We start from the raw sequence: 27,143 nt of genomic DNA, 5'->3' as shown, positions 1-27,143 counted from the left end.
CATCCCAGAAGCTTCTTCAGTTCTAAGGTCACGTGGTGGAGAGTCCCAGATTTTAAGCTCTATGGGAGTGTCCCTAAGAGGGTCATGGGTGTGGGTCCCAATCAGCCAGGGTTTCGGGTGAGCTCATTGTGAAACCTGGCCCCACCTTATCATGCGATTTCTGCGATTTTTAACTGCTGTAAACCCTGGCTGCCACGTTCTGTCTGGCAACTCCCAGGGCTCATCACAGGTGAAGGAAACGAAGATTAGACAAAATCAAGAATAAGAAATGAATTGGTGTAAATACATAGATAAACTAAATGTGCGTGCTTACAAATAGAACAAATGTATCCAAACCAATCAATAAACTTACTGCAAACTAAAGTGTGTTATTTAAATCAAAAATAACGAATACATAAGAGTTACTGACTTTTAGAGTGTGGCCATGGCTTTGGCCATCACAGTAACACAGAGACACACAAGTATTCACATCCACACCTAGGGCCAATTTAGAACTGCCAGGTAACCTAATCTCCATTCATGTCTTTGGACTGTAGGAGGAAGCCAGAGTGCTCAAGAGAAAACCCTCGCAAGATGGGGGAGAACATGCAAGCTCCATAGAAGGCCCCAGTCAGCTAATGGATTTGTACTCGGGACCCTCTTGATGCATGTTCAATCATCCAGGTAAGCAAATCCACAAAAGCTGATTCTGTTCATCTGGATGTTTTCAGTGGGAGAAACGTCTCAGGACCTTCTTGCTGTGGTGCTTGGGACAGTGCCAAGCACCACAATCAGTTACTGCTAACATTTCGGTAGCCCTTGATTAATTCCATTGAATCGTAAGAATAGCTTCTTCTGTGTGAAAACTAAACGTGGATCCTGTGTTTTGCAGGAAGGTGAATAATAGGCCATTTTATTATGGGCTCTGACAGTGGACTCATCTGTGCTAGTCCTCAGCACTGTTGACTTAGTATTTTATTACAGAGATTAGGCCATACCTATGAATTAAAGGTTGGTTGCTGCAGTGGTTTAAATCATATCTACCTGATGGAGACCAATTTGTTAATGGAAACACACTCAGGTTAATTATGGTGTTCCACAGCATAATGAACAGGCAATGTGAAGGCATAGCATACATGTTCATTAATGTGAAAGCTCCATACCACATAGCAGTTATTTAAACTGCATTAAGGTCTTAAAGACATGAAAACCTGGATGAGCTCTAATTTTGTGCTTCTAAATTCAGATCAAACTGAGGTTATTGTACTGGGCCCTAAAAATCTTGCAAATATAATATCTAACCACACGTGTGTTTCCAGCCATCCAGGTCATGGTGGTCTAAGGAGCTTGGAAATAAAAGCGTCTGGACTTCTTTAAGGTCTGTGAAGACATTTCACCTCTCATCCAAGAAGCTTCTTCAGTTCTTCGAGCAATTGGTGGAGAGTCCCAGATTTAAGCCCTATGGGAGTGTCCCTAAGAGGGTCATGGACCCCCTGTTGATCCTCTGTTTGTTTTTTGTTTTGTTCCCCTCCCTTAGCCTGGTTCTGCCACATGATTCTTCATGTTACAATCGAGTTTTGCTTTTCTCCAAGTGCTTGCTCATCAGGGGTTGTTAGGTTGTTGGTGTTGTCTCTGGATCATTGTTGGCCTCACAATATGAAGCACATTGGATGGACTGCTGTTGTGATTTGGTGCTGTAAAAATTAGATTGAATTGAATCTGAGGATTAGGACAGTGTGTGATATTATTGTATCTCAATGGCTAATAAGCCTGTGTGTGGCAGCACACAGTGGCACACTGACCAATCACAGTTGAGGTTGTCACAGCTGAATGTTTTTAAGACACTTTATGACATTACAGTAGAACTTTGGGATAAACCCACAGTGCATGGCCTCACCTGATGTGCTGCCTCGCGCCCTGGAAATGGTAAAATTGTTGTGCGAGGTAATCTTTGCTAATAATAGTAGATCATCTTTATTCTTAATCAAAGATATAATCAAAGTATAAGTCTGATGAATATGTTAATCATCCATCTTCTTTGGTTTATCCGGGGCGGGGTCACAGGGGCAGCAGCCCAAGCAGAGAAGCCCAGACCTTCCTCTCCCCAGCCTCCTCCAGCTTGTCCAAGAGAACACCAAGGCCTTCCCAGGCCAGCCGAGATATAATCTCTCCAGCGTGTCCTGACAATGGGTGAGAGTAGGGATAAACATCGACTGGTAAATATAGAGTTTCGTTTTTACGCTCAGCTCTTTGTTCACCACGATAGACCGGTAGAGCATCCATATCGCTGCATCCGCATCACCAATCCGTCTGTCAATCTCCTGGTCCCTCCTCCCATTACTCGTGAATATGACCCTGAGATACTTGAACTGATCACCCCTCTCAGAGTCTTTGTCTCTAAGGTGTAGCTCATTGTTCCTCACTTGTTGCCTCAATAAGTTACAGGAAACATCGATAAAATGGTTACTGATACTTAATTCTTACGGAGCAGTGTGAGCAATGCATCACCTGCTGCCTCTGTGCCAGAACTTGTGTGGGAGCGCACTTTATGATATCAGCAGCGAACAGATAAGGAGCAATAACAACATATTTTTGTCCTCCTTTTGCTCCTCCTCCAGATGGTGGCTCCCAAGGCAGCTATTAATCAGATAGATTAACAGTAGTTTTAGTGGCTTATTGACAACTAAAACTACTGTTAATCTATCTGAATATGACCTAAATTTACCATTTAGGTCATATTTGTAAATATTGTTTTTCTTATTCAGTCTTTTTTTCCCTCCGTTACATATGAGCTGCTATTATACTATCCTGCTATACTACAGCGTAGTATTTGATCACATGGAACCTTTAAAAACAGCAGAAGGTAAGTTTCCTCATATTTGAGGCTGATTTATGTGAATTATTTTGGTTTAAGAAAGTAAGACACCGGGTTTGCTGCCCTCTGCTGGTGCTGCCGACATCAAAGAACCGAAAGAAAATTACTGGATTATTTTCAGTGCTCTCTAAGATTTTGGCATCAGATTTCCCTGAACATTCCTGCTCGCTTTAAATGCGTGAGTGAATGAATAATTCAGGATGCATAGAAACATTCTGCTGTTCATCACAAACTCAATCAAACAACACATTTGTTATTTCGGTCTTATTTGGATGAATCTACTTTATTATTTAGAAAAGTCGACTCCTGTGTTTTTGTCACAATTTCACAGCATCTCATGTTTACAAACTGTCATTTTGACATTAATATTAATCCAGCAGACCCACCGAGGCAGTTAATCCACGTCCTGATTGGACACAGTGGAACTCCATCTTCCATATTTCCGCTCCAGAAAGCTTTGACGTTTTTGTTAGTCATTATTGTGTGTGTGCCAGTTTTACCAAACTTTATTAGTTCTCATTTGGTTCAGTCCCACACGGTTTAAAGTGATAATTCAAAACTAATTTCTTGTTCAAAGGATTAAACAGCATCACAGAAATGTTTGCCTTATCCTGTGCTGCTCGATGATAAACCAGGAGGCTCAACTACTCACAAGGTTCAGAGTGAGTCAGTATTAAACTATTAGGGGTGCAACGATATTCGTATCGATATTGAACCGTTCGATACAGTGCTTTCAGTTCGGTACGCATATGTATCGAACAATACAACATTTGTAATTTATTTGATCAATTTTCCTTCTGACGATGCTGTCTGTGTTGAGCGCTCAGTGAATCTGTGTTCGACTACTCCGCCTAGGCTGCACTGTCGAGCGCAGATCCACTGAGCGCTCCACACAGACAGCATAGTCAGAAGGAAGAGCGCAGGGCAAGCTAGCGAGACAGAAGTTAAGCTCTACTTGCAACAAGCAAATTGAACCTCATTCAGATCTGGCGTTTGGAATTATTTTGGTTTTCATGTGACGTATGACCCTGAAGGTAAGCGAGTCATGGACTAAAGTAAAACAGTATGTTGGATGTGCCATGCAATGCTCAATTACATTGGTGTGAACTAGTGTGTTAGCGCAGTTAGCTCGTTAACGTGTTGGCCGTCTAGCCCCATGCACGGAGCGATCGGCGGTAGCTCGTTAACGGAGATTTGCCGTGTTGTGGCGTTAAGGTCATTTCAACGAGATTAACCTGAAAGCACTAGTGGGAACACAACGAATATGACTGCACATTTACGCCGACATCATCGTAGTGCAAAGACAAGTGGAAGCAGACAAAAAAAAGCAAGCATGCTACTAACTTTAGCCGAGTCATTTAGACAGCTGTTAGCACGTGATTCTCCTTATGCTGCTGAGAATATAGCCCAGAAGAAGCGGATAGTATAGCTTTTATTTTGGAAAGAGCCATTTCTCTGTAATAAACTCTCTTTTCCAAAGATGAGTGATTCCTCAATCAGATACAGGGCTTGCAATATCGCTAGCCCGACGTCCTGGAGCTAGCGATCTTTTTCAGTCGGGCTACCAAAATCTATCTCTTCCCTGCCCGTCGGGCTATTGTAGGAAAAATATATGTCAATGCTTTTGCATTCTTTCAGAAATGTAGCTGGGTAATTATGTCATTGGCATCGGTGAGCCACTGTCAATATGTGACATATTGAAGTCGCGTTTGAATTTGCGCTTGTTTTTTGCTTTCACTTTGCAATCGTGCGAACTGTGTATAGAGAGCGACAGCACTGATCTGTGAGTGATGATAATTTGTGCACCAATTCCTCTGACATCGTCTTATTAATCGTTAGCTCACTATGCAAACATGACAAGTGAAATCTCCCGCAGCAAGCTTAAACATGTGAGAGGTTGATCGCGCAGAGAATCGCTGAGCTTATGTGAGTGAGTGTGCAAAAGCATTTCAGTTCTGCTGAGCCAAATAAGACAGGTCAGGGTGAAGAAGTGACAGCCAAAGAAAAGCTTACCACAAAACGGAGAAGTTATGACAAATCAGACTATAAGGCAAAAAGAAAGTGCAGCTTTATGGTTTCATGGACAAAAGAATTTCTGTGGCTGCAATATGATGAGCTAAATAACCAGGGCTGCACATAAGTGGTCCGCAGGTGCGCATTCGCTGTCAAAATAAAAAAGGGTTAGGGTTAAATTTAAAAACTGTACTTTTGAGTTAAAATATATATTTATAATTTTAATAAATGACAAATTAAAAATGCATGAACATTTTTTTGTATCGAAAAAATATCGAACCGTGACACCAAAGTATCGAACCGAACCGAACCGTGAATTTTGTGTATCGTTGCACCCCTATAAACTATATGTTCATATATTTCAGCAGATGACAGAGTAGCTGTGAAACGTTTGCACACATCGTCAATCATTTGCAACAATGTATTTGCATTCACACATTCATTATTAACTTTGTGTGAATGACTTCAAGACTGTGATGTCTTTATTGTCACAACAACTGATGGATTTTATTCTCATTTCTAGGCGACAGTACTATTCAAATACTGTTGGAGCAGCAAGGCTGGCTCAGTGTTTTGCATCACCTAAACTATTAAAAGTTGAGAGATAATCAAACGACTGAAATGTTTAGTAGTTGTGTTCTGCACGGTCTTATTCTGAAGTGTGTCTGTTTCAGTGCTGCACACTAAAAATCTTCACACGGGACACTTTTTATAGTCCAGACGGAGACTAAAACTTGTGTGTCTGTCGGTACGTGCTGAGATTCAATAAAAAACTTGAGATCGACAGCAGGCTCCCTTTATTTCTGTTGCTATAGCTTAATAAAGTCAGCGTTCGTCATACACAGAGACATACTGGGAAGCTACAGAAGCCTTCAACACTTACAGTACCAGTGACTGAAACAAACAACGATGAGGCAGAGGACTGAAAAGGAGTCAAACAAACAGTTTATACAAGAAAATAGTCATCGGCACTCATATTAAGTTCATACTTTGAATAAATATTGCTTTTAAAATGACTCTGCCCCTCATCGTTGCTGTTTTATCACGTTTTATTTTCACTGCGTTAAATATCAAATATATTCCTTTACTGATGCATTTCTGTTATTGCTAACATCAAACGTACCTTACATGAGATACTGGATAATAGGCTTGTTGAAAGTACAAATTTCACAGAATATAACAGTCAGAGTTTGGTAGGATACACTGCAGATGATGGGCTTCTGGACATGCACAAGGACTCGATAGAAGTGGCTTAAGCAGGATCTCTCTGTCCGAGAGGAGCTGGAGGGAGGAGGTGTCAGTCACATGGCCTTTCAAACATGCACTCTTTACTGGTATTTTACACATGTACAATACTTTTTTTTGTCATATTTAGTTCTTTTTAAAGCTAGACTACACGACTGAGCCACAAATAGGAGCTTTACATGCCAACGGGGACACTGTGCTGGGGCAGCCAACAGCTAATCAGAGCGTCGCTTCAGCTCCCTCACAATACTCAAATGGAAATGTAAGAAAGGCTGACAGAAGTACAGTGATAACACACATACATACACAGTGATATGGGTGGTAGTGACTCATAACTCAGGCAGAGTTGCCCCAAAGTCTTGTACGATTATACTTTTAATGTAGAATATAATAGATTTGAATGCAAATATTACTTTAATAAATATTCACAAGTTATTTAGTGTGCAGAAAATATGGATGAATAACAACCTGCCAGGTGACCGAGCTCGTATCACAGGTCTTGTGTAAACAAGACAACTGGATGTAAAGTGAATCATTTACTGCTAAACTAATGATAACTCATGAGGCAACATATCTTAACAAAGATAAGGGGAACAAACGGTATCTGGATCCTACGCAAACAAGGTTGTAATCTGACTAAACTGTCTTGATTCTTCAGTATAACATGCTCACAACACGGGGAACGATGCAGGCTCCGACTTCTTTCATAAGATATGCAAATATAAGATTATCGTCATTAAGTAAGAGTAAGAGGCGGCTTGGGTCACCCAAGCACCCAGAAATGGGAAAATTGTGAGCATCAAGTTAAAGGTTAAAAGTCTTTTTCTTGATTTTCTTTCAAATGCAGGTGAATGCTGCCACACATGAGTGTTTGCAACCAAATCACAGGATCGAACATGCAAACGTCTTTTTATGGCCCTGGATGTAACAAAATGCACATCTGAGTTTTCAAATGATCAGTGCATATCTGTATTACTTTTGTGACATAGGAGTGCATTTCTCCGTCTTGTCATTTTCCCATCACTTCTCCACCTCTGCATTCAGCAGGTCCTGTTGGCTAGCAGGCCAGAGGCTGAGCCAGTACTCTGCCACATTATCCTGCAGCTGAGTGAATTACTCTACCTCCATTAGACTAACAACAAAGCAGGAGCACCAAGGAAGGGGGAAGGGAGAGGGAGCAGTGATGTAACAGAGCCGACAAGGAAGGAGGGACAGATACGGCAGATGATGAATAAGGAATAACTAAAAGGAGGGAGCGAAAGGAAACAAACGAGGAATGGAAAAGGCCTAACATAAAAGTGAGAAACAGGAAGGGAGAGGCGGGAATAATGGATAAAGGAAAAGAGTAAGAAAGAAATGAGGGTGGGTGGAGGTTTATTAGAGATGAAGATGACAACTAGAGTGGAGAGGACAATAAAAGGGAAGGAAGATGGAGAGGCAGAAAGCAGAGAGAGGGACTGGATGAAGGGTTGTTGTGGTGGAAGACAAACAGGAGTGACAGAAAAAAGGAGGAAAAGAAAGATCGAGCTTACTGTCTCACACATGAGTGGCACACGGGACCCCTGTGAAGGACACTGGGTGGCCACGCACACATGCACAATTCAGTGCAGTTGTGCAGAAGAATCGACCCTCACAGGAAGGCTGAACATTTAGAAGAATTGAGCACCGACGCGCTTCAACAGACAGGCGATGCTCAAGAGGACCCATAAACATCAACGGGACTCGTTTCTGTTTCCATTCAACTGTGAAACTGAGTGAACTTGTAATATAATGCGAGTTAGGCACCAGTCAGTTGGTCTGGATGTAATATACTATCTACATCTCACATCAAACTAGAATACAGCAGTTTTAACATTGAGTAAAATGTGAGGAATCAGATATTTTCACACACAGCAACAGTTAGATAAATGCAAAATAGTATATGGCTTACCACAGGAGAAACACACAAACAAAGCAAGACCAGTACAGGTAATGGAAGTAGTGGTTGTAACAGTATTAATAAAAATAACTAAATAAATAAAAGAGAAACAAAACAGTGATGAGACCAAAAATACAACTGATATGTTGGAAAGAAGAAATCCCCAGAAAGCAAAAAAAGTGACGAGATGACCACAGAGATGAGTGAGGTTACAGTAAATCCGTAGTGGAGCAGTGTGACGGGTCAGTTAAGTTATCTGAGTCAAACTGGGCGGTTTCTGAGACGCACACATAGTTACGCACACACATTCGAGGTAATGACGCATCTTTACTCCTCCAATGACAAGTTTTACTCCACAGCCCTTAAGTTCCACAGACACACATACACAAATAAAAAAACAAAACAATAAATATTATAAATAATATAAATAAATGACAACAGTGCCTCTGCTTGTGTATGCTGTGAACCAAAAGAACCACAAAAAGATGTCAGCCTTCACTCAGGAACTATGGAGGAAAACAGCCACGGCTCGCTCGCCGCTCTTCTCTCCGTCGTCTCCTCGCTGAGGCGCTCAGAGGTCAGTGCAGCGCTCCTGCTTGCTGTAGTGGTCAAACTGACTCTTCCAGTGCATCATGTAGGAAGACCAGCGGTGAAACTCCACCTTCCACTGACGTTCTGCCTCATCTATGTTGTCTGAGAGAAGAAACAGAGACAGAACAGCAAAAACGGTTAGCAGTTGAGCTTGAAGTAGGGCTGCCACGATTTGTCGACTAGTCACGATTCGTTGATAGTTTTAATAGTCGATCCGTCGTTTGAAGCTTTGTAAGATCCCAAAAGACGCAGGAATAAGTAGAAGGATTTAAGAGTGTAATAACGGACTGAAACAGAAGATGGCAGCACTGCATGTACAAGGATGCCAGCTGCCGTTAAACCCCGAAGAAGAAGAAGCAGCAGTGACCGGTATCGGAGCTGTGTCCAAATTCAGGAACCGCATTTGTAGCCCAATTACGTTTCAGTGACACGAGGAAGGCTGTGCAAATTCAAAAACTCCTCCAAATGGGTCTGACGAATGCGTCCTTCATTTCCCCAGATTTGAAGGATGGGTCGGGTGAATCCTTCGTGGCCAACCTATCCCATCTTCCAAACCTAATGCGCACCTTGTTCTTTGCCTTTTTTTTTTTAATTAGCTAAAGCCAATTGCAGTTTCCAACAATGGTGGCAGCTAGTTAGTTTTAATATTACTCTTATTACTCTTTCTGGGTCACAAAATAAACTTTTAAGATATTTTCAGGCGAGAATGTAGCTGTGTAAACCTCAAATATCTGCTCAGTTTATCAAGACACCACATATTTGGAAAAGTTCGGCGATGTTTTCGGAGACGTTACCCACCAGCTCGATAACTAGAGGGTTCAAGGCTCACTAGAGCCGGTGAGAACACCGGACTCCCGGCACATCGTTTTCAGACCCCCGCGGTCTTTCGCCACTCAGGTTAAACATGATATACAAGTCACTTAGATAACTTATGATCAGTGTTGGGACTAACGCGTTATTAAGTAACGCGTTACAGTAACTACGTTATTATTGTGGTAACGAGCACAGTAACTAGTTATTATGCCAAAACCGGGAACGCGTTACTCGTTACTGGGATTTAGATGGGCTCGTTATTCGTTACTTCGTGTGGTGGCTATCGCGGAGCGTCCACAGATTCAATAACATTAGCAAGTGGTGGAAGCCAGCAGGTGGATGAAGGAAAAGGGAGGCAAGAGGAGAGACCCGAAGCGGCCGCCGGTCCGAGTATCAGGTGAACTGAACTTCAGGTAAGAAGTTATAAACTGCAGTCTCTCTGGGTCAGATATAAACCAAGTTTAGGTGGAGTTTATTTTCGTTATGCTGACTTTTTCGTACTGCGTGTTAGCTAGCATGACGGAGTTTCTATACAGCTGGGTGGGTGCTATGATACTGATGTTGAACTTTATTTTGTTCATAAGGTTAATTACTGCCAACCGTCCTGTAAAAAAACGGAATCGTCTGGTATTCAGAGAAAATATTACGCGTTTCTTATTGAGGTGAAAAGAAACACAGTTTGTCCCGGACTTCAGCTACAATGAAAAAGGCACAAAGCTGGAGTTACTCTGTGTCTTTGCTGCACAGCTGCCTCTTCTTCTCTCATCCTCTCACCCTCCCTCTCCTGTTTGTACTTCAGTCATGAAACTGATCAATGATCAGCTGATCGGCTTTTCTCTCTTGTTTGTTTATCGCCCACTTTGCGCCAGAAAGAGGAAACCAGCGGATGTCGCGCTAAACAACAGCAGCATGTTTGATCAGCTGTTGTTAGAATTTATTTAATATAAATTTCTAGTATCAGCTGATGTTTGCTGGAGCCACAGCTGTAAAGCTGCTGGTCAGGATGTCGGTTTGGTTATGTGATGAGAGGGAAACATGAAGATGAAACCAGGAGACGTCCTTACTGAATCATCAGAGCTGTGATGGAGAAACAGGTTTACCTTTTAGGTGACATGAATGAGTTGAAGGGAAGTTATGAACTGTTTCTGAGAGACAAATAACACCAGGATCCTTTTCTAAGCAGCTGACAGCTGGTAACTGTGCAGGGGCGGGTCTAGCAAAGTGTTGCCAGGGCATTAAAAGGGAAAGGGGGGCACAAAGAAATACTTTTCTTTCTTATTCTCATTTAAAATGTCTCACTTTTAAAAAAATAATTATCTGAGTCTTACAACAAACGATTGATAGATTGATGCATATATACCATCAGAACAGTGTACATCACTGTCACAACAGTGTTTATTTTCATTCAAAGGCTTTATGATTTTTCCTATAATGGTGGGCTGGTGTCAAAATGCCCGGGACAATTTTTTTGTCCCAGTCCAGCCCTGTATGCAGCTCATCTGCAGTCTGGTGTTACCTACATCTTCCTATTCAGAAGGCAGAATTTCCGAGTTCTGAGTACAATCGAAAGCACCACGACTGCAGTTTTTGTGTTGGATGTAAAAAGCGAGGATAGAATGGCTAGGATACAATCAGGCGTGGGATTTCTCTCGTGGAAATGTGCACATTATTTTTTCCTTTCTATTGGTAGGTGGCACAGTGCACTGTGGCAAGTAAGCAAGCTAGAAGACTGGCAGAAAACATATCAAATGCTTAAAATGAGAACATGAGTAACATTTTAGAAAGAAAAAATACAGTCATTTTAAATTTGATGACAGCAATGCATCTTGAAGTTGGGACAGGACCAAGTTTAAAGAGTTTATTTGCTCTAAATGCTGTACATACCTTTTAGCATTGATAAAAGGTCTGTGTAACATACCAAATCCATGCTAAACAAACCAGATACCTCCTTAGGTCAAGAGATGCAGGGTCCATGTTTTCCTAAACGAATTTGAAATTTTGATTCATCTGACCACAGTTCTCCATGTTCCCCCAGACCATATTGGATTAGTTTTTCTATGGCAGAGGTTTAACCTGCATATGTGGATGGTATGGTAAACTCCTTTTACATACTGTGATTTCTGGATAAATATCAGAATCATGTCTGTTTTTTTTAATGCAGTGCTGCCTGATCAGTATCCAAGATTGATTTTCACGTTGTCCCTCGTGCACAGAGATTTCTCCCATGATCTTTTAAGGACATACAGTAATATACTGTAAGTAATAAGACATCCAAATCTTTGCAATTTTACATTGAGGACTATTAAGTAGACACTCTTCCACAATCTGTAGATGCAGCTTTCTGCAGACTGGCGAAGCTCCATTTCACTGTCACGTGACAGAAAAAGCTTGGAGAACACTGCCCGTCTTTACTTCTGAGAAATTCCGCCTGCCTTTTAATATCCAGTCATGTTACTGTGCTGGTGCCAGTTAACCTAATTAGTTGCAAAATGATCTTCAAGCTGTTCTATTTTTAGAAGCTCTTGCTTTCTAAGCCTTTAGAGTTAGTGTTTCCAACTTTTGATATGTATTGCTGCAATCAACTTCAAACAGAGCTAATGTTTTTCACAAAATAGAAAGTGTCTCTTTTTACTGTTTAGCAGCTTGAATCCTGTACCAGACATCAATGGGAGAGCTTTCCCCTCCCAAAAGTCCAGCAACTGCTCTCCTCAGAGTGTCGTTCAATACAGAGGGAATGAACTGGTCCGTAAATAGCACTTTTTACTCTACTTCAGCCGTCAAAGTGCTTTAAACCACCAACTTTACTACCTTCTCAGCCACAGCCACCCCAATAGTTGATGCTACACAATGGTAAATGTGGTCCTCTCCCACTTTGTTATGATGTGTTGTATTATCATCAATTTGAAAACTGCTTTATTGTCTACTCTTCAGTTTGATAGAGTTTCTGTTTTCTATTGTGAATGACTAGGGGTTATGAGATTTTCATGTCGCTCCATTCTTCTCTTAAATTTACATTTTACACAATGTCCCAAATTTTCAAAACTTGGGGTTACATATAAAGATATGATGAAATAATTTCATGGTCTGAAATCAACACCACGAACAGTTTTCAAGGGGGGAGTCAACCATCTGACACCAATCAGGAGGAGCTGCATTTATTTAAGAAAAACAAAACAACGAACTGACACAAGCTGCTACATCCCACATAGCAAAATTGGTATTTCACGGATCTCGCCCACATACTGCAAAGAATGATACAGGTACACATTAGGCTGACCACCAGTGTGTCTGCAACTGGCCCATGGCTGCACACAACTTACACATGACCCACATACTGCAAAGAATGACGGCCCTTTGGTGGCCCAGATCTGGTTTGCCAGAGGTGGCCCCCACATGGGCCAGTTGCAGACACACTGGTGGTCCTGTGCTGGCCCAGAACAGTTTCAGCTCTGGCCCCAGATGTCAGCCTAATGTGTACCTTAATCAAGCCATGTAATAACAACATGTGCCGGAACATAATAGTGCAAAAGTAACATGACGAAACTCTGTTGAGACAGTGAATGGCCTGATTCTTATATAGCACTTTTCTACTCTCCCGGATTACTCAAAGTGCTCTATACAACATGCCACATTCACCCAATCACACACTTTCTCTGAACCGAGTGCTTCCTAACTGCATTCATTCACACTCTTGACATGCCGACTGGAGGAGCCAGGGATCGAACCACTAACCTTCCAATCAGTAGGTGATCTGCTCTACTTCCTGAGCTACAGCCACCCGGTGGTGACCGTGAGTAAACCGTCACTAGGTTTTGGATAAAGTGTAAACTAACAAACCTGTCAAACCTGCAATTGAAACGTTGGCTACCATAGCAGTATAGTATTGCAACAAGGCATTTGGGTCCTCTAACTAAAATAGGAAAATAGGAACATGAATAGTGCCATCATTGCCAGACCTGGCCCACATCTGGTTGACATACACCCTGCCATGACACCAGTCAGTCAGAAGTGCCAGCTTGATGCCGGATCCGGGCCAGACCTGTTTTTTATGAGCAGGCCATCACATAAACAGTGCCATCTACGCCAGGCCTGGCCCATATCTGGATGACATACCACTTACCGTGCCAAAAGTCAGCCAGCAGTGCCGGCTTGACACCAGATCCGGGCCAGACCTGCCTGCTATGTGGGAAAGCTCCACTTTAGTTTAAAATAATTCTTGTATCATGCATCCAGTGAGAAGTGTCATAATTTTAAGTGGAACATAAGTGAAGACCTGCATTCAGTACAGATTTCAAGTGTAGAGATGAAGTAATATTTAATAGTATTTACCAGTAATATTGAGAAGGCGTGGCAGGAAGCGATTCCAGAATGCGCACATCTGGTTTCGCAAACCTTTGTGAATCTTGAGTGATTCGGTGTTGAGGCCAACGTGTTTTTGTTCGCTGACGGTAAACACAGGCCAGCGTTTCCCTCTATCTCCCTGCACGTCATTGGGATTTCTGATACAGACAGAACAAGAAAGGATATTACAATTACAACTAAATCAAACGAAAAAGCAGTAAAATGATCTCCAAACTAACTGTTAGATTCACAACAATTCTGCTTGCAGTCGATGTCGGTACTCGTAGTACATCACTACTTCATGTTCCATTGCAGCATGGCGCAGAACAAAGCCATTTTGCTCAATGAGAAACATATTCAGATAATCATATCTGAGTTGTTTCAAGCTCAAACATGTAGGTGCTCACTAAGGATCACTAAATTTTATTTCATTTCATTTCATTTTTGTCTGTATTATTGTAGGGTCTACCTTACAATATAAAGCGCCTTGAGGCGACTGTTGTTGTGATTTGGCGCTGTATAAATAAAACTGAATTGAATTGAATACAGGAAATGTCTGACAGTGTTTCTTGCTGCAGTCATTCCACCAAGTACTGAATTGTCTTCCAAGCTGATTAAATACTGATCACTCACTAAAATGCACATGAATTTGTAACTGTTACAGAATGTTTTGTTTTTGCTGACAGTTTATGCTACTATTAAAATAAATTGTAGCTTTCTCAATTCTTTGTAACTGGATACAATTTCAAAAGGAGATCAAATAATTTAATTTCCCCCACTGTGTACCTCACAGCGTTAACATTTACTTATTAAAGCCTTTCCTTTAAGCCAAGTAGCATGAGGGTTAACTGTCAGGAGAAGCTCTCTGTGCCTCCAAATTCATGTCAAGACTCATTAACCTGCAGTCTCACAGGAATTAAAGGGCTGCTTACTCATACAGCTTTTCCTGCATTATTTATTTTGACTGAAAAACATGGCTGCTGAGGTGCATTTGCATAAAAAAGACTGGACGTGGACATAGACCCTGATTCCATAGGTAGTTTTTTTTTTGTGGCCTCACCCAGTCCGAGCAAAGTTGGCCCAATATTTCATCATACGTCGGCTTAGCTTCTCCTCATCTCGGGTGTAGTTGAGTCTCTTCACCAGTGGCAGCCCGAAAACAAATTCAATCTCATAGCCATGGATCACCCCCATCCATTCTGGCCAGGCCAGATTGGATGCCCGGTGATCGAAAAGGTAAAGATACATCCCTCCTTAAGAAATAAATGGTGGAAGAAAATGCATGAAAATTACAATTATAAATAATTAATCATCATTATTATTTCATTTTTACTCAGAAACTACAGATATGTTTTAATCTTTTACAAGGACAGTTAAAAAATAAATCATTTTTCCAACTAGAATATTTTACTGATCTATCATCAGAGTATCAACAGTTTCGCTTACATGACAAATGCAGATTAAATTGTTGTAAAGTTGTCCTGCACATTATAGCATATTTTAAACAGCTATCATCTGCATTAAAAAGTGAAAACATGAAATTTAACGCACAGTTTAATTTAAGTATCGTACCAAATTGTTCTATCAACAGAAAGCAGGTCATTCAAACAGTAGCGTGTCTGGGTATGGGATATATATACTTCTAGATCTGTCAGACCACACTGGTACTCGGGTATCCTACCTTGTGAGTTTCCACTGTTCACCCCACCAAAGTTGATGCCACCCACGTTAGCCTTGAGGGCATTGTGTTGTGCATAAGAGCGAGCGAAGTGGGCCAGCGGGCAGATGACGTTGTGGTCACCGACAATGTCATCCATGGCATCACGGTTTTTTATCTCATTATTCTCATCCATCCAGTCGGTGTACTGCAGCACCACTGCTTCCAGGCCGATATCATTAGCATGAGGTACGCTCAGCCTAACACCTGGAAGAGTGACACTGAAGTTTTTAACAAGATAGAAGTAAAACTGTGCCGTAATAACCTGAAGCAGAATTAACTTGAATGTTTTGGATGGATTTATACAATTCTCTCTGCTCAGTTACATATATCCATCCAAAAAACAAACATGATTTTGGAGAACTTACTTTCCAGGAAGTCCTCTCTGGAGATCAGACTGTCGTTGTCCTTGCTGAAGCCTGGTGCTCCATACAGCAGGAAGTAGGAGCCTTCATTCTGATTAACGCCGAGGAGAATCTGCGTGTCTTTAAAGTTCCCTGAGTTGAGCATGGCCTCAGGAGTGTCGGGCAGAAACTCGCCATCCACAACAGGCACAAATGAAAATCGGAACAGAGCGGACCATGGCAGAACCTGCATGGATTACAAACCCACATGGGACTGTGAAATAACGCAACATTGAACACCAAGAAGTGCTACTTTCTACTCCAGAACCAAGCTACTCCTTTTGTGTGACTTTTACATACTGGTACTGGGGCTGCAACGATTCGTCAACATGACGTCGTCGATTATAAAGATTTGGCAACGGGGAGATTTAAAAAAATGTGGAAGCATGTAACAGCAAACAAAGTTAAATGCAGACTGTGCAAAGCAGAGCTTTCCTTCCATGACAGCACTGATGCAGTGCACGAGCATTTAAAACGCTGGCACGCTGGAGCTGCGATGTCCAAATGGGTCAGTTTTATGAAGTTAGTGGGTTGTCTGTGAAGGTTCTCAGTCATCCAGGTCATCGTAGTCAAAGGAGCTTGCAAAGAAAAGCGTCTGGACTTCTTTAAGTTGCTTGAAGACGTTTCACCTCTCATCCGAGAAGCTTCTTCAGTTCTGAGGTCAAATGGTGGAGAGTCCCAGATATAAACCTAGTGGGAGAATCCCCCCACAGAGGGACAAGCAACTTAAAGAAGTCCAGACGCTTTTCTTTGCAAGCTCCTTTGACAAGTTAGTGGGTTGCATTGACATGTTGTTTATATGAATGTTTTTACAGTAATGTTTACATTAGCTGTCGGAAACTTCTCAGGATGAAACGTGATAGTAAATCTTTAAATCTCACACTTTAATATTGCAGTAAACCTCTTCCACCTAATGAGAAACTATGATCTATAACCAAATATGTGATGAGCAACGGTCTTTTCTAAATCTGTTTTGTTGGTAAATGATCGTGATGAACATGTTCAGAGTAATTGTGGATTCATGAACTGAATCATCTGTAAACTTTGTTAACCCTGTCAGACCCAACCCGTCAAAAAATAGCCAGAAAATTCAGATTTTTTTGAACTGAGATGTTTATTAACCCTTAAAACAAAATCCACAATATTTTTTTTTGCTATATCGTGTTGTATATGATATATTTTTATTATATATTTTTTGTATCGCATTCGATACATTGGGCATTTTTGGCAACAATGTTAATTTTAGACAAAAAATAGTTTTGTCCACAACATTTTGAAATTATGGGAAGTACTGATCATGTTGATGTGACAGAGGTCTCAGAAACTTATAGCATTACAGGGTTAACCTGTTATTTTGGACTAGAAAGCAAATTAGTTTCCTATTTGCACATTATTTTGTATTTAAATACTAATAGCACTTTAATTTGTGCAACCAATATTTTTATTTATATGATTTTTATTTTGACAGTCCTATTGAGTCCTTTTAAAAATACATTTGATTATTTTCAAATTCATGTGTTTCATTATTTTAATTTTCTGTGGAACGAGACAGCAGAATGGGCAGATTTGAGCAGGTGAGGACTGAAGACTAGAACAGGTTTGCCCACAGCACTGTGAGAGTTGTTGAAATAATCGCTGGCTAACTGACTAATGGAAGGAAAATTGGCAGATTGTTCAACTACCAACATAATCTTCAGTTGCAGCCCTGACTGATACAGGTACATACTGGCATGGTCCCTCTGTCCTCGTTAGTCTGACCTCCCATTTCGGTCTTCAGTTACTGAAACACGGCTCCTTATATCCGTGTTTGTGCAACTTGGCTTTGAATGAGAAAAACTTACTAACTACATGCCCTTGGTTGGAGAAGCCCGTGCTGGAGAGCAGTGGGCTGTTTTGTGTTCTTAGGAGCACTCTCCTGAACTGTTTGAGAGAGTCTTGCGTTTGAGTCCGGTCTGATTTTGATCCTTAACAACATATTGTGCACTTAGTAGGAACCACAGGTAATAAACCATGTCATTGCATCACAGAGCCAGTGGTTTGAATTTAAAGAACATCAAACTGAAAATAAGTCTCTCGTCCACGTTGCAAACAACACGATAAGTCAAGCAGAATTTGTGTAAATTACCTGCCACTCATGATCGATAAGTTGCTGTGGACCTTTACTGCGCAGACAGTCTATTATCTCGGTGTCATTGCCTCCGTTGCAACCGACGAACTTTGCCAGCTGTGTAGCACGTCTGCGGGCTTCAGCGGGACTCACTGAGGCCCAGGGGCAGTTGGGGACCCCGCTCTGGAGGATGGCTCTAGTGAAAGTGGGTCGGCTGTCTGGAGACAACAGGTGGAATCCTACTGAAGCTCCGCCAGCACTCTCGCCAAAGATCGTAACCTGTTTCACAGAGAGAACAAACAGAAAACTAAATCAAAACAGGCTCATAATTATTCTAGCATAACAGAGGCTAGGCAAATAAAGCAATAAGAAACACACCTGTTTAGGGTTTCCACCAAAGAAATGGATGTTGTCTTGTACCCACTGCAGCGCCATCCTCTGGTCAAGGAGGCCGACATTGCCAGGAGCCTCGGAGGAGCCATGCAGAGCCAGGAAGCCGAAAGCACCGATCCGGTAGTTCATCGAAACCACAATGACTGTCTCGCTGTGAGCTAGGTAACGACCATCATACACATCCAGAGAAGAAGATCCACTGTAGAAGCCTGGAAACGTGGAATATCACAGCATTAACCTACAATATTAGAGCGTACTACAACAATTCATCACTGTTATTCAAGACGTTTAATGATTAGAATTCCAGCGTAATATCCTCAGTCCTTCTACATAAAAAATAATCTGACAGACGAGGAATTTTCTAATGTAATATATCAGGAACGGCTAACCCAGTGCTCCAATGACAATTGGAGTGATATTCCCAGTATGGTTTGTGAATTCTTAAGTACCTCCACCATAGATCCACACCATGACAGTGAGGTTGTGAGGTCTGGGCGAGGAGGGCACCCAGACATTGAGGTAGAGGCAGTCCTCATTCATGTCTCTGTTAGGATTCCACATCTCACTGCCCTGGAAGCCTGGGAATGCTGTGTCCACATACTGATAGCACGCGTTGGGGTATTCCTTGGCCTCGATCACTCCAGTCCACGGACGTTTGGGTTCTGGAGGACGGAAACGGCGGTTCCCCAGTGGGGGCTCAGCAAAGGGGATGCCCAGAAAAGCAGTTATGTAGCTCTGATCCGGCACCAGCTGGCGGATGCCTCGAACTCGACCGGTACGTGTCTGAACAACCAGGTCTCCCTCGTTCTGGGAGAAGCAGAATGGGATGATGAAAGCCAGGAGGAAGATCGAGGAGAAGAGAAGAACCACAGTGGGCTGCATCTTTGTATGCGAATATGGTCTGTGTATCTGAAGCAGATGTCGTGACTCTTTCATCAGACAAGGATGGCAGGGTATGCTCTGTGTACGCTCAGATCTACAGAGAAGACAGAGAGAGAGTAATGTGATTACAGTACAGGCGAGGACGGAGAACAGGCAGAATCAGGGAGGGAGAGATGAGACGAGAAAAGACAGAAGTATGAAAGTTTCACCAGTGTGGATTTAAGATTGGATAGGACAGACAACCCCGAACAGCCAATAGAATCATATGCAATAAAATAAATAATCATCTCAAGGGTGGATTGAATGCTCTATCTTTAGCAACTAGTGAATCTATGTGAGACTTTCTCAGTGCGTGTGCACGTCCTGGTGTAGTTTATCAGTGTGCAGCATGGCCAGCGTCGACGTGACCTGCTGCGGTTTCTGAGAAAAGACTTATTAAATATTCAACACCGAGACAACAGCAGTCTGACAGAGTCCGAGCTTCACCAGCATAAACAGCTTTTTGTTCTGTTACTGCAGATTAAAAAGCTAATCATTCAAATCTGCTTATGTTTAATAGAGACTAACATTTGCAGGATAAATATGTCTAGGTGGTGAATATCAATTTACTAAGAAGAGTATATCATGTTTTTGGTGAAGGACTGAATGTAATTACACTTAGTTGGTAGCAAACATTAAAATATTTCACAGCTCTAGGATAAGAAGACCTGTAACTGTAATGATGCTGCTTGGGTTTGGTGGGTTTCTGTGCTAATAGGTCGACTAACAGACACAGTTTATTTCAATAAAGAGTAGTCCACATTAGTATGTGAAAAACAAGATGCAGTCATTCAAATCAAGTGTCAGGGAAGTGAGGAGTGACTCGCTTTTGACATGAGGGGGAACTCTTTCACCTCCCCGGATACAGCTGACACACAACAGAATCATAATAAGAATGCAATAAAATAAGATATTTAGGCTACGTCCACACGTGCATTTCAAATGTTAATAACTAAAGACAGAAGCTTGGCTGTTGTGTAGACTCGCAACTTAATAATGAACAAAATGCATACAGCATACATACATTTAATTTTTTACAAATTCAATTTATTCAAAATCGACATTGGGATTTGAGTTGTGAGAGCGTCTGTGTTGAATGTAGAAGCCACGTGCGCCTCTGCCTTTCTAAATGGAGGGACAGTAACTGTGTGTGTGTCAGTGTTTAAAAACTGCAGACAGATTAACAGCAACAGTATTTTGTCTCTGTCCACCATTGTAGAAATTAATCTCATGTAAACAATAACGTGAGCACAGCGTGAGGTCAAAAACGGTGCACGCCTTTGACATTGCGCGACTAAATCTCAGTTTTCCTCGTCCACACGTAAACGCAAAAACTAAGTTTTAAAAATCTCCATTTTCAGTGACCCAAGACGCCGTTTACGTGTGGACGAAAAGATCAAACATAGAAAAATCTGTGTTTTCAAAAATACCCGTGTGCGTGTGGACGTAGCCTTAGAAACAGCTGTTTTATTACAAACTAGTCCACCACCTCTCACTATATGATCTCAGCATATATGTGAATATATGTTGGAACAAAACTTCATTTTCATGTGTCACATTCAACATGTGTCACTTGTACGTGACTTAATGGTCACCAAAATCTGGATTACCAGTAAATGCTGAATGAAAATTTTGAAAAAGCACTACAGGTCTGGCAGAATCCAGAGATTTCAACCATATGAACTTATTTTCTTTTAAACAAGTTTTTATTTATATAGCACTAAATCACAACAAAGGTTTACTCAAGGTGCTAAATGGAACAAAATAAAATATTTAATAATGATAAGTTTATTTGTACACTTAATAAAACCTGCAAACCCTGGACCTGCAAGGAGTGTCATAATAAAGTTAAACATTCACACTCCAATGGGTGTGTCAGAGAGCAACATGAGGTTACTATCATCTCCCAGGATATTCGGCACGCAGACTGGATTGAAACACCAACCTTTCGGGTAGTCGGTGGCCTGCTCTACCACCTGAGGTACAGCCGCTTAATAGCTGGATTAAGCACAGGCATATAAGTGAGTCTCTCCTGAAAGGAGGCTCATGCACCTCAAATTGTTCAAGTCATGACAGAGAGAATCTTTAGCACTGTTATCAGGAACTGGGAACATCATCTCAAAGATAAGAGCAAGCCTCACTCCAGAGCATGTCCAGTGCAATCGTGAGTTCATGACCTGCGAACTCCAGGAAGCTCTGATAAGTCTGCCCAATAATAAGGTCCAGATGGATTTCCAACATAATTCTACAAAGAATTCTGGACGATTCTGGCACCAGTACTCCACAGACCATTGCAGGAAATCAAGGAAAACAGCAGACTACCATCAAATATGAATTCTGCCAACATTAGTCTCCTGCTAAAACCAGCAAACACCCTGTGTTTCCCACGAATGTTGACCATAAAATAATCTGCAAAGCTCTCTCAGAGAGATTAGAGAAGATAACCCCCCTCTTAACTCATCCTGACCAACTGGTTTCATTAAAGGTAGGCCCTCATCAACAAATACACGTAGATTAATTTAATAGACTACTCATCCAGTAAAAAACACAATATTGTCTCTAAATGCAGAAAAAACTCTTTGATAAACTGGTTAAAAATATTAAATAATCCCCCAACAGCTTGTTTCAGAACAAATGACCAAACATCCTCCAGCTTCAGTCTCCAGAGGGCACCAGGCAGCGATGCCCGCTCGCCCCTCACTGTCTGCAGCTTTCATCAAACCAGTAGCAGATGGTCTTGCCAAGAATCAATTATTTATTTTCAATGATGTAAACCATCACCAGACCGGTTAGATCTCTGGAAAGATCTAAACATTCCAGGGTCCACTCGTCTTCTATGTTCAAGACACTCCTAAATACAATTCAAAGTGTTACACAGGTTACTCAAAAGCTAAACTAGCGACAATATTTCCAAACATTGACCCATCGTGTGTTAGATGTAAACAGACTCCAGCTACGTCCCTTCATATGTTTTGGTCCTGTCTGAAAATTGCTCTTTTCTGGTCATCATGTTTTGAAGTCATCTCTAAAGCCTGTGCCTATAACATCTCGCCTTGGTGGCAATTTTTGGTTGTTTCTCTGGTATAGCGACTTCTGTTTCTGGTCATTGCCTTTTTGTCATTATTAGCGAGACGCCTGATTTTATTTAAAAGCCTACTACTGCTCCATCACATCACCACTGGATAAGGGATGTTATGCAAAATGTCAAGCTGAAAAATCAGATGTACTCTCCACGGATCCATCAGCAAATTCCACACAACATGGGAGCCTCTGTTAACATACGACAACAATCCACCTGGTCTGGAACGGGAACCTTGAATGTTTCTGTCTGTCCTTGAACAGGCCTGTAAAAACTGAGAGGTGCACCCCTGTTTTCTTTTCTCTCTTCTTGTCTTGGTGTTATCTGTCTTTATGATTTGTGGGGATGTGGCTATCTGTAAAATAATACGAATGTTCTGTATGATAATTGGAAAAATACAAGTAAAGTGTTTAAAAGATGTTAAAATTTATCGCTATATGCTGTATTAATAAATCACAGAAAAACTGAAGAGATTATTTGCTGTGAAACCCAAAGATACATTTAATCAGTTTCATCATTTGAAATGCAAATACAAATTGGAAATTTCAAGCAATTAAATACAAATTTAGCAAACAATGACTACATGACACAATAACTATGCACTCTAAACACACTAATCTAAAGACTCACTATTAAAATCACCGTTATTGATTTTGAAGCCACTCCCACAACGTCCCCTTTTTTTCCAGAGCCACCAAATGTTCCCATATAATCTTGTGATTGGCTACTGAGGTGCTTTTTTCCACTGATACGAGAGTGAAGTCATAGTTTCTTCTACTCTGTCCTTAAAAAATATTTTTATGGTTTCTTCCTGCATTGAATGTGACTTCAACACAAATTAGAAAATGGTAGTTTGACTTAAATGAGTAAGTGATATGTGTATCCATCAACTCTAGAGGGTCAACAATGTTATTTTTACTGTAGATTATACAATCTTTTTTTACATTTTTATTCTTTATTGTAGGACAGTAAGTCCTCCTGCAGGATCACGGCTAAAGTCTGTGTTTTCAAACTTACACGTGTTCCTCGTGTCTTTCCAGCTCAGTCACACCAAGTTTCCACTGTGATGGAGGGAAAGTTATTTTCTGTCTCCACACAGACATTTGAAGACCCTCATAGCTAAGCCACAAAGGCTGAGACAGGTGTTTGGTCACACGGCCACTATAAAAAGGCATCAAAGTAAAACCCTAGTAAATGCCACACCGTCTCATGGATTAGTGGGGCTCTGGGTTTAAACTAGAAATGCATCTCCTCACAGCTAGAAACTTTAAACATTTGTGAAAATAACATACAGGAGATTGTGGAATTAGAAAGAGGATTTGGGTTTCTAAAGGTCAGAGAACATTAAGTTTAATAAACTCAAAAACTTTTTATTTTGCTTCATATTGCAAAAATGGAAACCTGGCAACCTCTACCGCTCACCCGGGTCAGTTCACCTGGTGCCAAATGACTTGAGCTAACCTAGAGCTTGACATTAAATTTAGCTAGTTTGTCGTATTAATGTTTAATTATTATAAAATTGTGTCAACACATCGTGTACGGTAACAGTTTCAACAAATGCTTTCAGTGATACAATGGTAGCATTTTGAGCCCAGGCCTCATTTTTTGGTGGTTTCTGTGTAACTGATGCAGTCCTGCACCTTTTACTGCAGGTGACAAGTGAACGGTGACAATGCAAAAATACATTCTTTATACTGAGGAAGAGTGCTCAGAAATAGTATTCGTGCACTCCAGTATCGCCCTACTACTCCTCCTGTGTGACAGTTATCCTCTATTCCTTACAGTCTAAGTTTCTGTCTCCAGCCTGACTGGTGTGTCAACTGTGTCCAGCCACTGCAGCACAATTATTCATTTCAATTTTATACATAAAACACCAAAATCACAACAACAGTCACCTCAGGGCACTTTATACTGCAAGGTAAAGGCCCAATAATAATGCAGAGAGAACCCCAACAATCAGTCGATCCCCTCTGAGCAAGAACTTAGTGAGGAGGAAGAAAAGCTCTGAGAAACCAGACCAGACTGCCGTGACCGGTCTGGGGTGAAGGGAGGAAGACAGAACGAAAGACGCAGCGTGGAAGACAGAAAGAGATCAATAATAACTAATGAATAAATGCAGAATGGTGTATAAACACATAGTGAGTGAATAAGAAACACTAGTGCACAGTCCTCTGCAGCCTGGACCTATTGCAGCATCACTAAGGGAGGATTCAGGGTCACCTGATCCAACCCAACTATATGCTTTAGCAAAAAGGGAAGTGTTAAGTATGAAAGTAGAGAGGATGGATGTCTCTCGAATCCCGACTGGCAGCTGGTTTCTGCAGAAGAGACTCTGAAAGCTCTGCCTCCCGTTTTACTTTTTAAAACCCAGGAGCCACAAGTAAGACAAGTCTGACAGCAAAGTGCTCTAATGGGGTTATGCGATACTGTGAGTTTTACTAAAGTAAACATAAAACGTGTCAGGGTCACAAGGTTGCGTGTGTTAAGTCAAATTTATTCATATAGCACATTGACCAAGGTGCTGTACATTTAAGATAATCAACAGAGACAAAAACATAGGAAGACATGGCAAAAGTTAGGAAACAAGAATCATAAAATTAGAAGATTTGAGTGAGAAATAAGACCAATACAAGCAGTACCAACTGATTGTGATTTAAAAGCCAAAGAATAAAAGTGGGTTTGTAGACGGGTTTGAAAGTGTTGGGGAGGTCCTGATGTGAAGGAGCAGTCACAGCAAAGGCTCGGTCTCCTCTGAGCTTTGGTCCGCAGACCTCAGTGATCTTGCAGGAGCGTACCAATTCAACAGATCAGAAAGGTATGAGGGTGCTAACCCGTGCAACGCCTCAAAAACAAATAATAAAATCTTAAAATTAATTCAAAAACTAACTGGCAGCCAGTGTAAGGATGCCAGTATGGGAGATATGTGGTCTCACCTCCCAGTTAGTAACTGTGCTGCAGCGTTTTGGACCAGCTACAGTCGGCTAACTGATGACAGGCTAACACCAGAGTAAAGACTATTACAGAGAGTCGAGGAGAGATGAAATGAAGGCATGAACAGCTCTGTCAAAGTCTCTGAAACAGAGAAATGGCTTCACTTTAGCAAGAAGATGAAAGAAACTGGACTTGATTACAGCATTGATCTGTTTATCAAACATTAGAGTCAAAAATCCCTCCTGGGTTCCTCTTAACATCCTCCAAACAATCTAGCAAACCCTTCAGACGACTCACAGATCTACAAATATTTCAGGTGTAAAAAAATCACCTAACATGAGAGGCTGAATGTTGTGTTTAAAGATAGCAGAAAACTGCAAGAAATCACATTTAAACAATGTTGGGCAAGTTACTTTGAATTCTAGTTACTAGTTACTTCTTCAAAAAAAGTAACTGAGTTAGTAACTGAGTTACAAGATTCTAAAAGTAATTAATTACTTGAAAAGTAATTAATTACTTAAAAAGTAACTATTGCGTTACTTTAAAAAAACGTTTAACCCTCTGGGGTCCAGGTTGTAACTGGCCATTTTTAACTACTTTTGATGTTTCCTCCACATTTCGCCGTTAAAAATGATTTACTTTGTCTTGTTTGGTATCATCCTTTTCAGCACAACCTCACGTGTCTGAATTTACAGTCATGTTTTCATTTTGACAAATTGTATTAACACAATTGATCTAAAATCAGACAGAAAACATAAAATCCGAGTAGAAAAAGTTCTATTTTTACTGTAACAACCACAAACATGTTTATTGAATCATATTTCATAACTTTAAATGCAAATATAAATTGTCAATTTTAAAACCACATGCACAAGTTTTGCAAACAACAAAGTTATTTGCATCCATTTACCTTTTACCTTGATTTTTTTAAATAACCATTTCAAACTATTTATAGAACAATCATCTGTTCTTCAATAAGATGCCACAAATTATTTGTGCCACTGCAAAAAAATAATTTCTGTCCACTATAAAGGAAACATCACAGCCTGAGACCTGCAGGTCTGACAGCAGCAGGTGTATCACTGCTGTTTCTACCTGGAGACAGCAGTCGCCTCATTGTTCTGACACACAATACAAAACTGTTTGTTGAAAATCTGTAACGCGACCGGACCGCATTTTATTGTTAGTAACTGTAACGCCGTTGTAACAATAGAAATAGTAATTAGTTAGATTACTCGTCACTGAAAAAGGTAACGCCGTTACCTGTAACGCCGTTATTCCCATCACTGCGTTTAAATTGTATTTTAGGCACCCCGCTACAAGCAGACGGTTACAAAAAGAATGTCATTTGTTTCCATTTCTTTAATTTTATCTATGAAAATGATTGATGATAACAGTTCAACAGGCATACAATATTAAAATTAACACAAAATTTGTGGTTTTCAGAGAACTATTAGCTGGAAACATCTCAGCATGCTGTGCAGTATAGAAATGTCCTGACTCCAGCTCTATACCCAGTATGTCGGCTTCAGTGTTCATTGCTTCCTGTAGTTTAACACAGACACAATAGTTTCCTCTAGAATTTGGATGCTAACTAGTAATCGCTGTTTTGTGTCGCTCCTATCACGTACAGAACTTTGGAGTTGTAAGTTTCTTCATCCATTTTCTTAATTATTCGTTCTACTCAGGTTTGTGCAGCTGTCACTGGACAAAACATGGGGCACACCTTGGACTGGTTGCCAGTCCACCACAGGGTAACACATACAGAATGACCAGTTTAGAATCAGAAGATCAAATTAATGTCTTTGAATTGTGG

At 41.0% G+C, this 27,143-nt stretch overlaps 1 protein-coding gene across 1 annotated transcript in view; it reads right to left on the bottom strand.

The window, feature by feature from the left end:
• Positions 1-5,647: 5,647 nt before the first annotated feature.
• ache (acetylcholinesterase (Yt blood group)) overlaps positions 5,648-27,143 on the bottom strand; it is a 29,514-nt gene continuing 8,018 nt past the window's right edge. The window contains exons 2-9 of the mRNA XM_085267543.1: positions 18,846-19,372; positions 18,382-18,605; positions 18,022-18,282; positions 15,861-16,083; positions 15,457-15,699; positions 14,836-15,028; positions 13,764-13,933; positions 5,648-8,723 (exon numbers count right to left, since the gene is read on the bottom strand). Of these exons, the coding sequence (XP_085123669.1) occupies positions 8,602-8,723; positions 13,764-13,933; positions 14,836-15,028; positions 15,457-15,699; positions 15,861-16,083; positions 18,022-18,282; positions 18,382-18,605; positions 18,846-19,332 (1,923 nt within the window). The 5' untranslated portion in view covers positions 19,333-19,372 and the 3' untranslated portion in view covers positions 5,648-8,601. The remainder of the gene's footprint in view (positions 8,724-13,763; positions 13,934-14,835; positions 15,029-15,456; positions 15,700-15,860; positions 16,084-18,021; positions 18,283-18,381; positions 18,606-18,845; positions 19,373-27,143) is intronic.

Source organism: Mchenga conophoros, linkage group LG3 (genome assembly GCF_057382185.1).
Source record: "Mchenga conophoros isolate Kocher_MC1m ecotype Shallow Benthic linkage group LG3, M_conophoros_male_GT1.1, whole genome shotgun sequence".
In the NCBI taxonomy this organism is placed as follows: domain Eukaryota; kingdom Metazoa; phylum Chordata; class Actinopteri; order Cichliformes; family Cichlidae; genus Mchenga; species Mchenga conophoros.
Note: the sequence above shows the minus strand (reverse complement) of the source record. Positions and strands in the feature narration are given on the sequence as shown.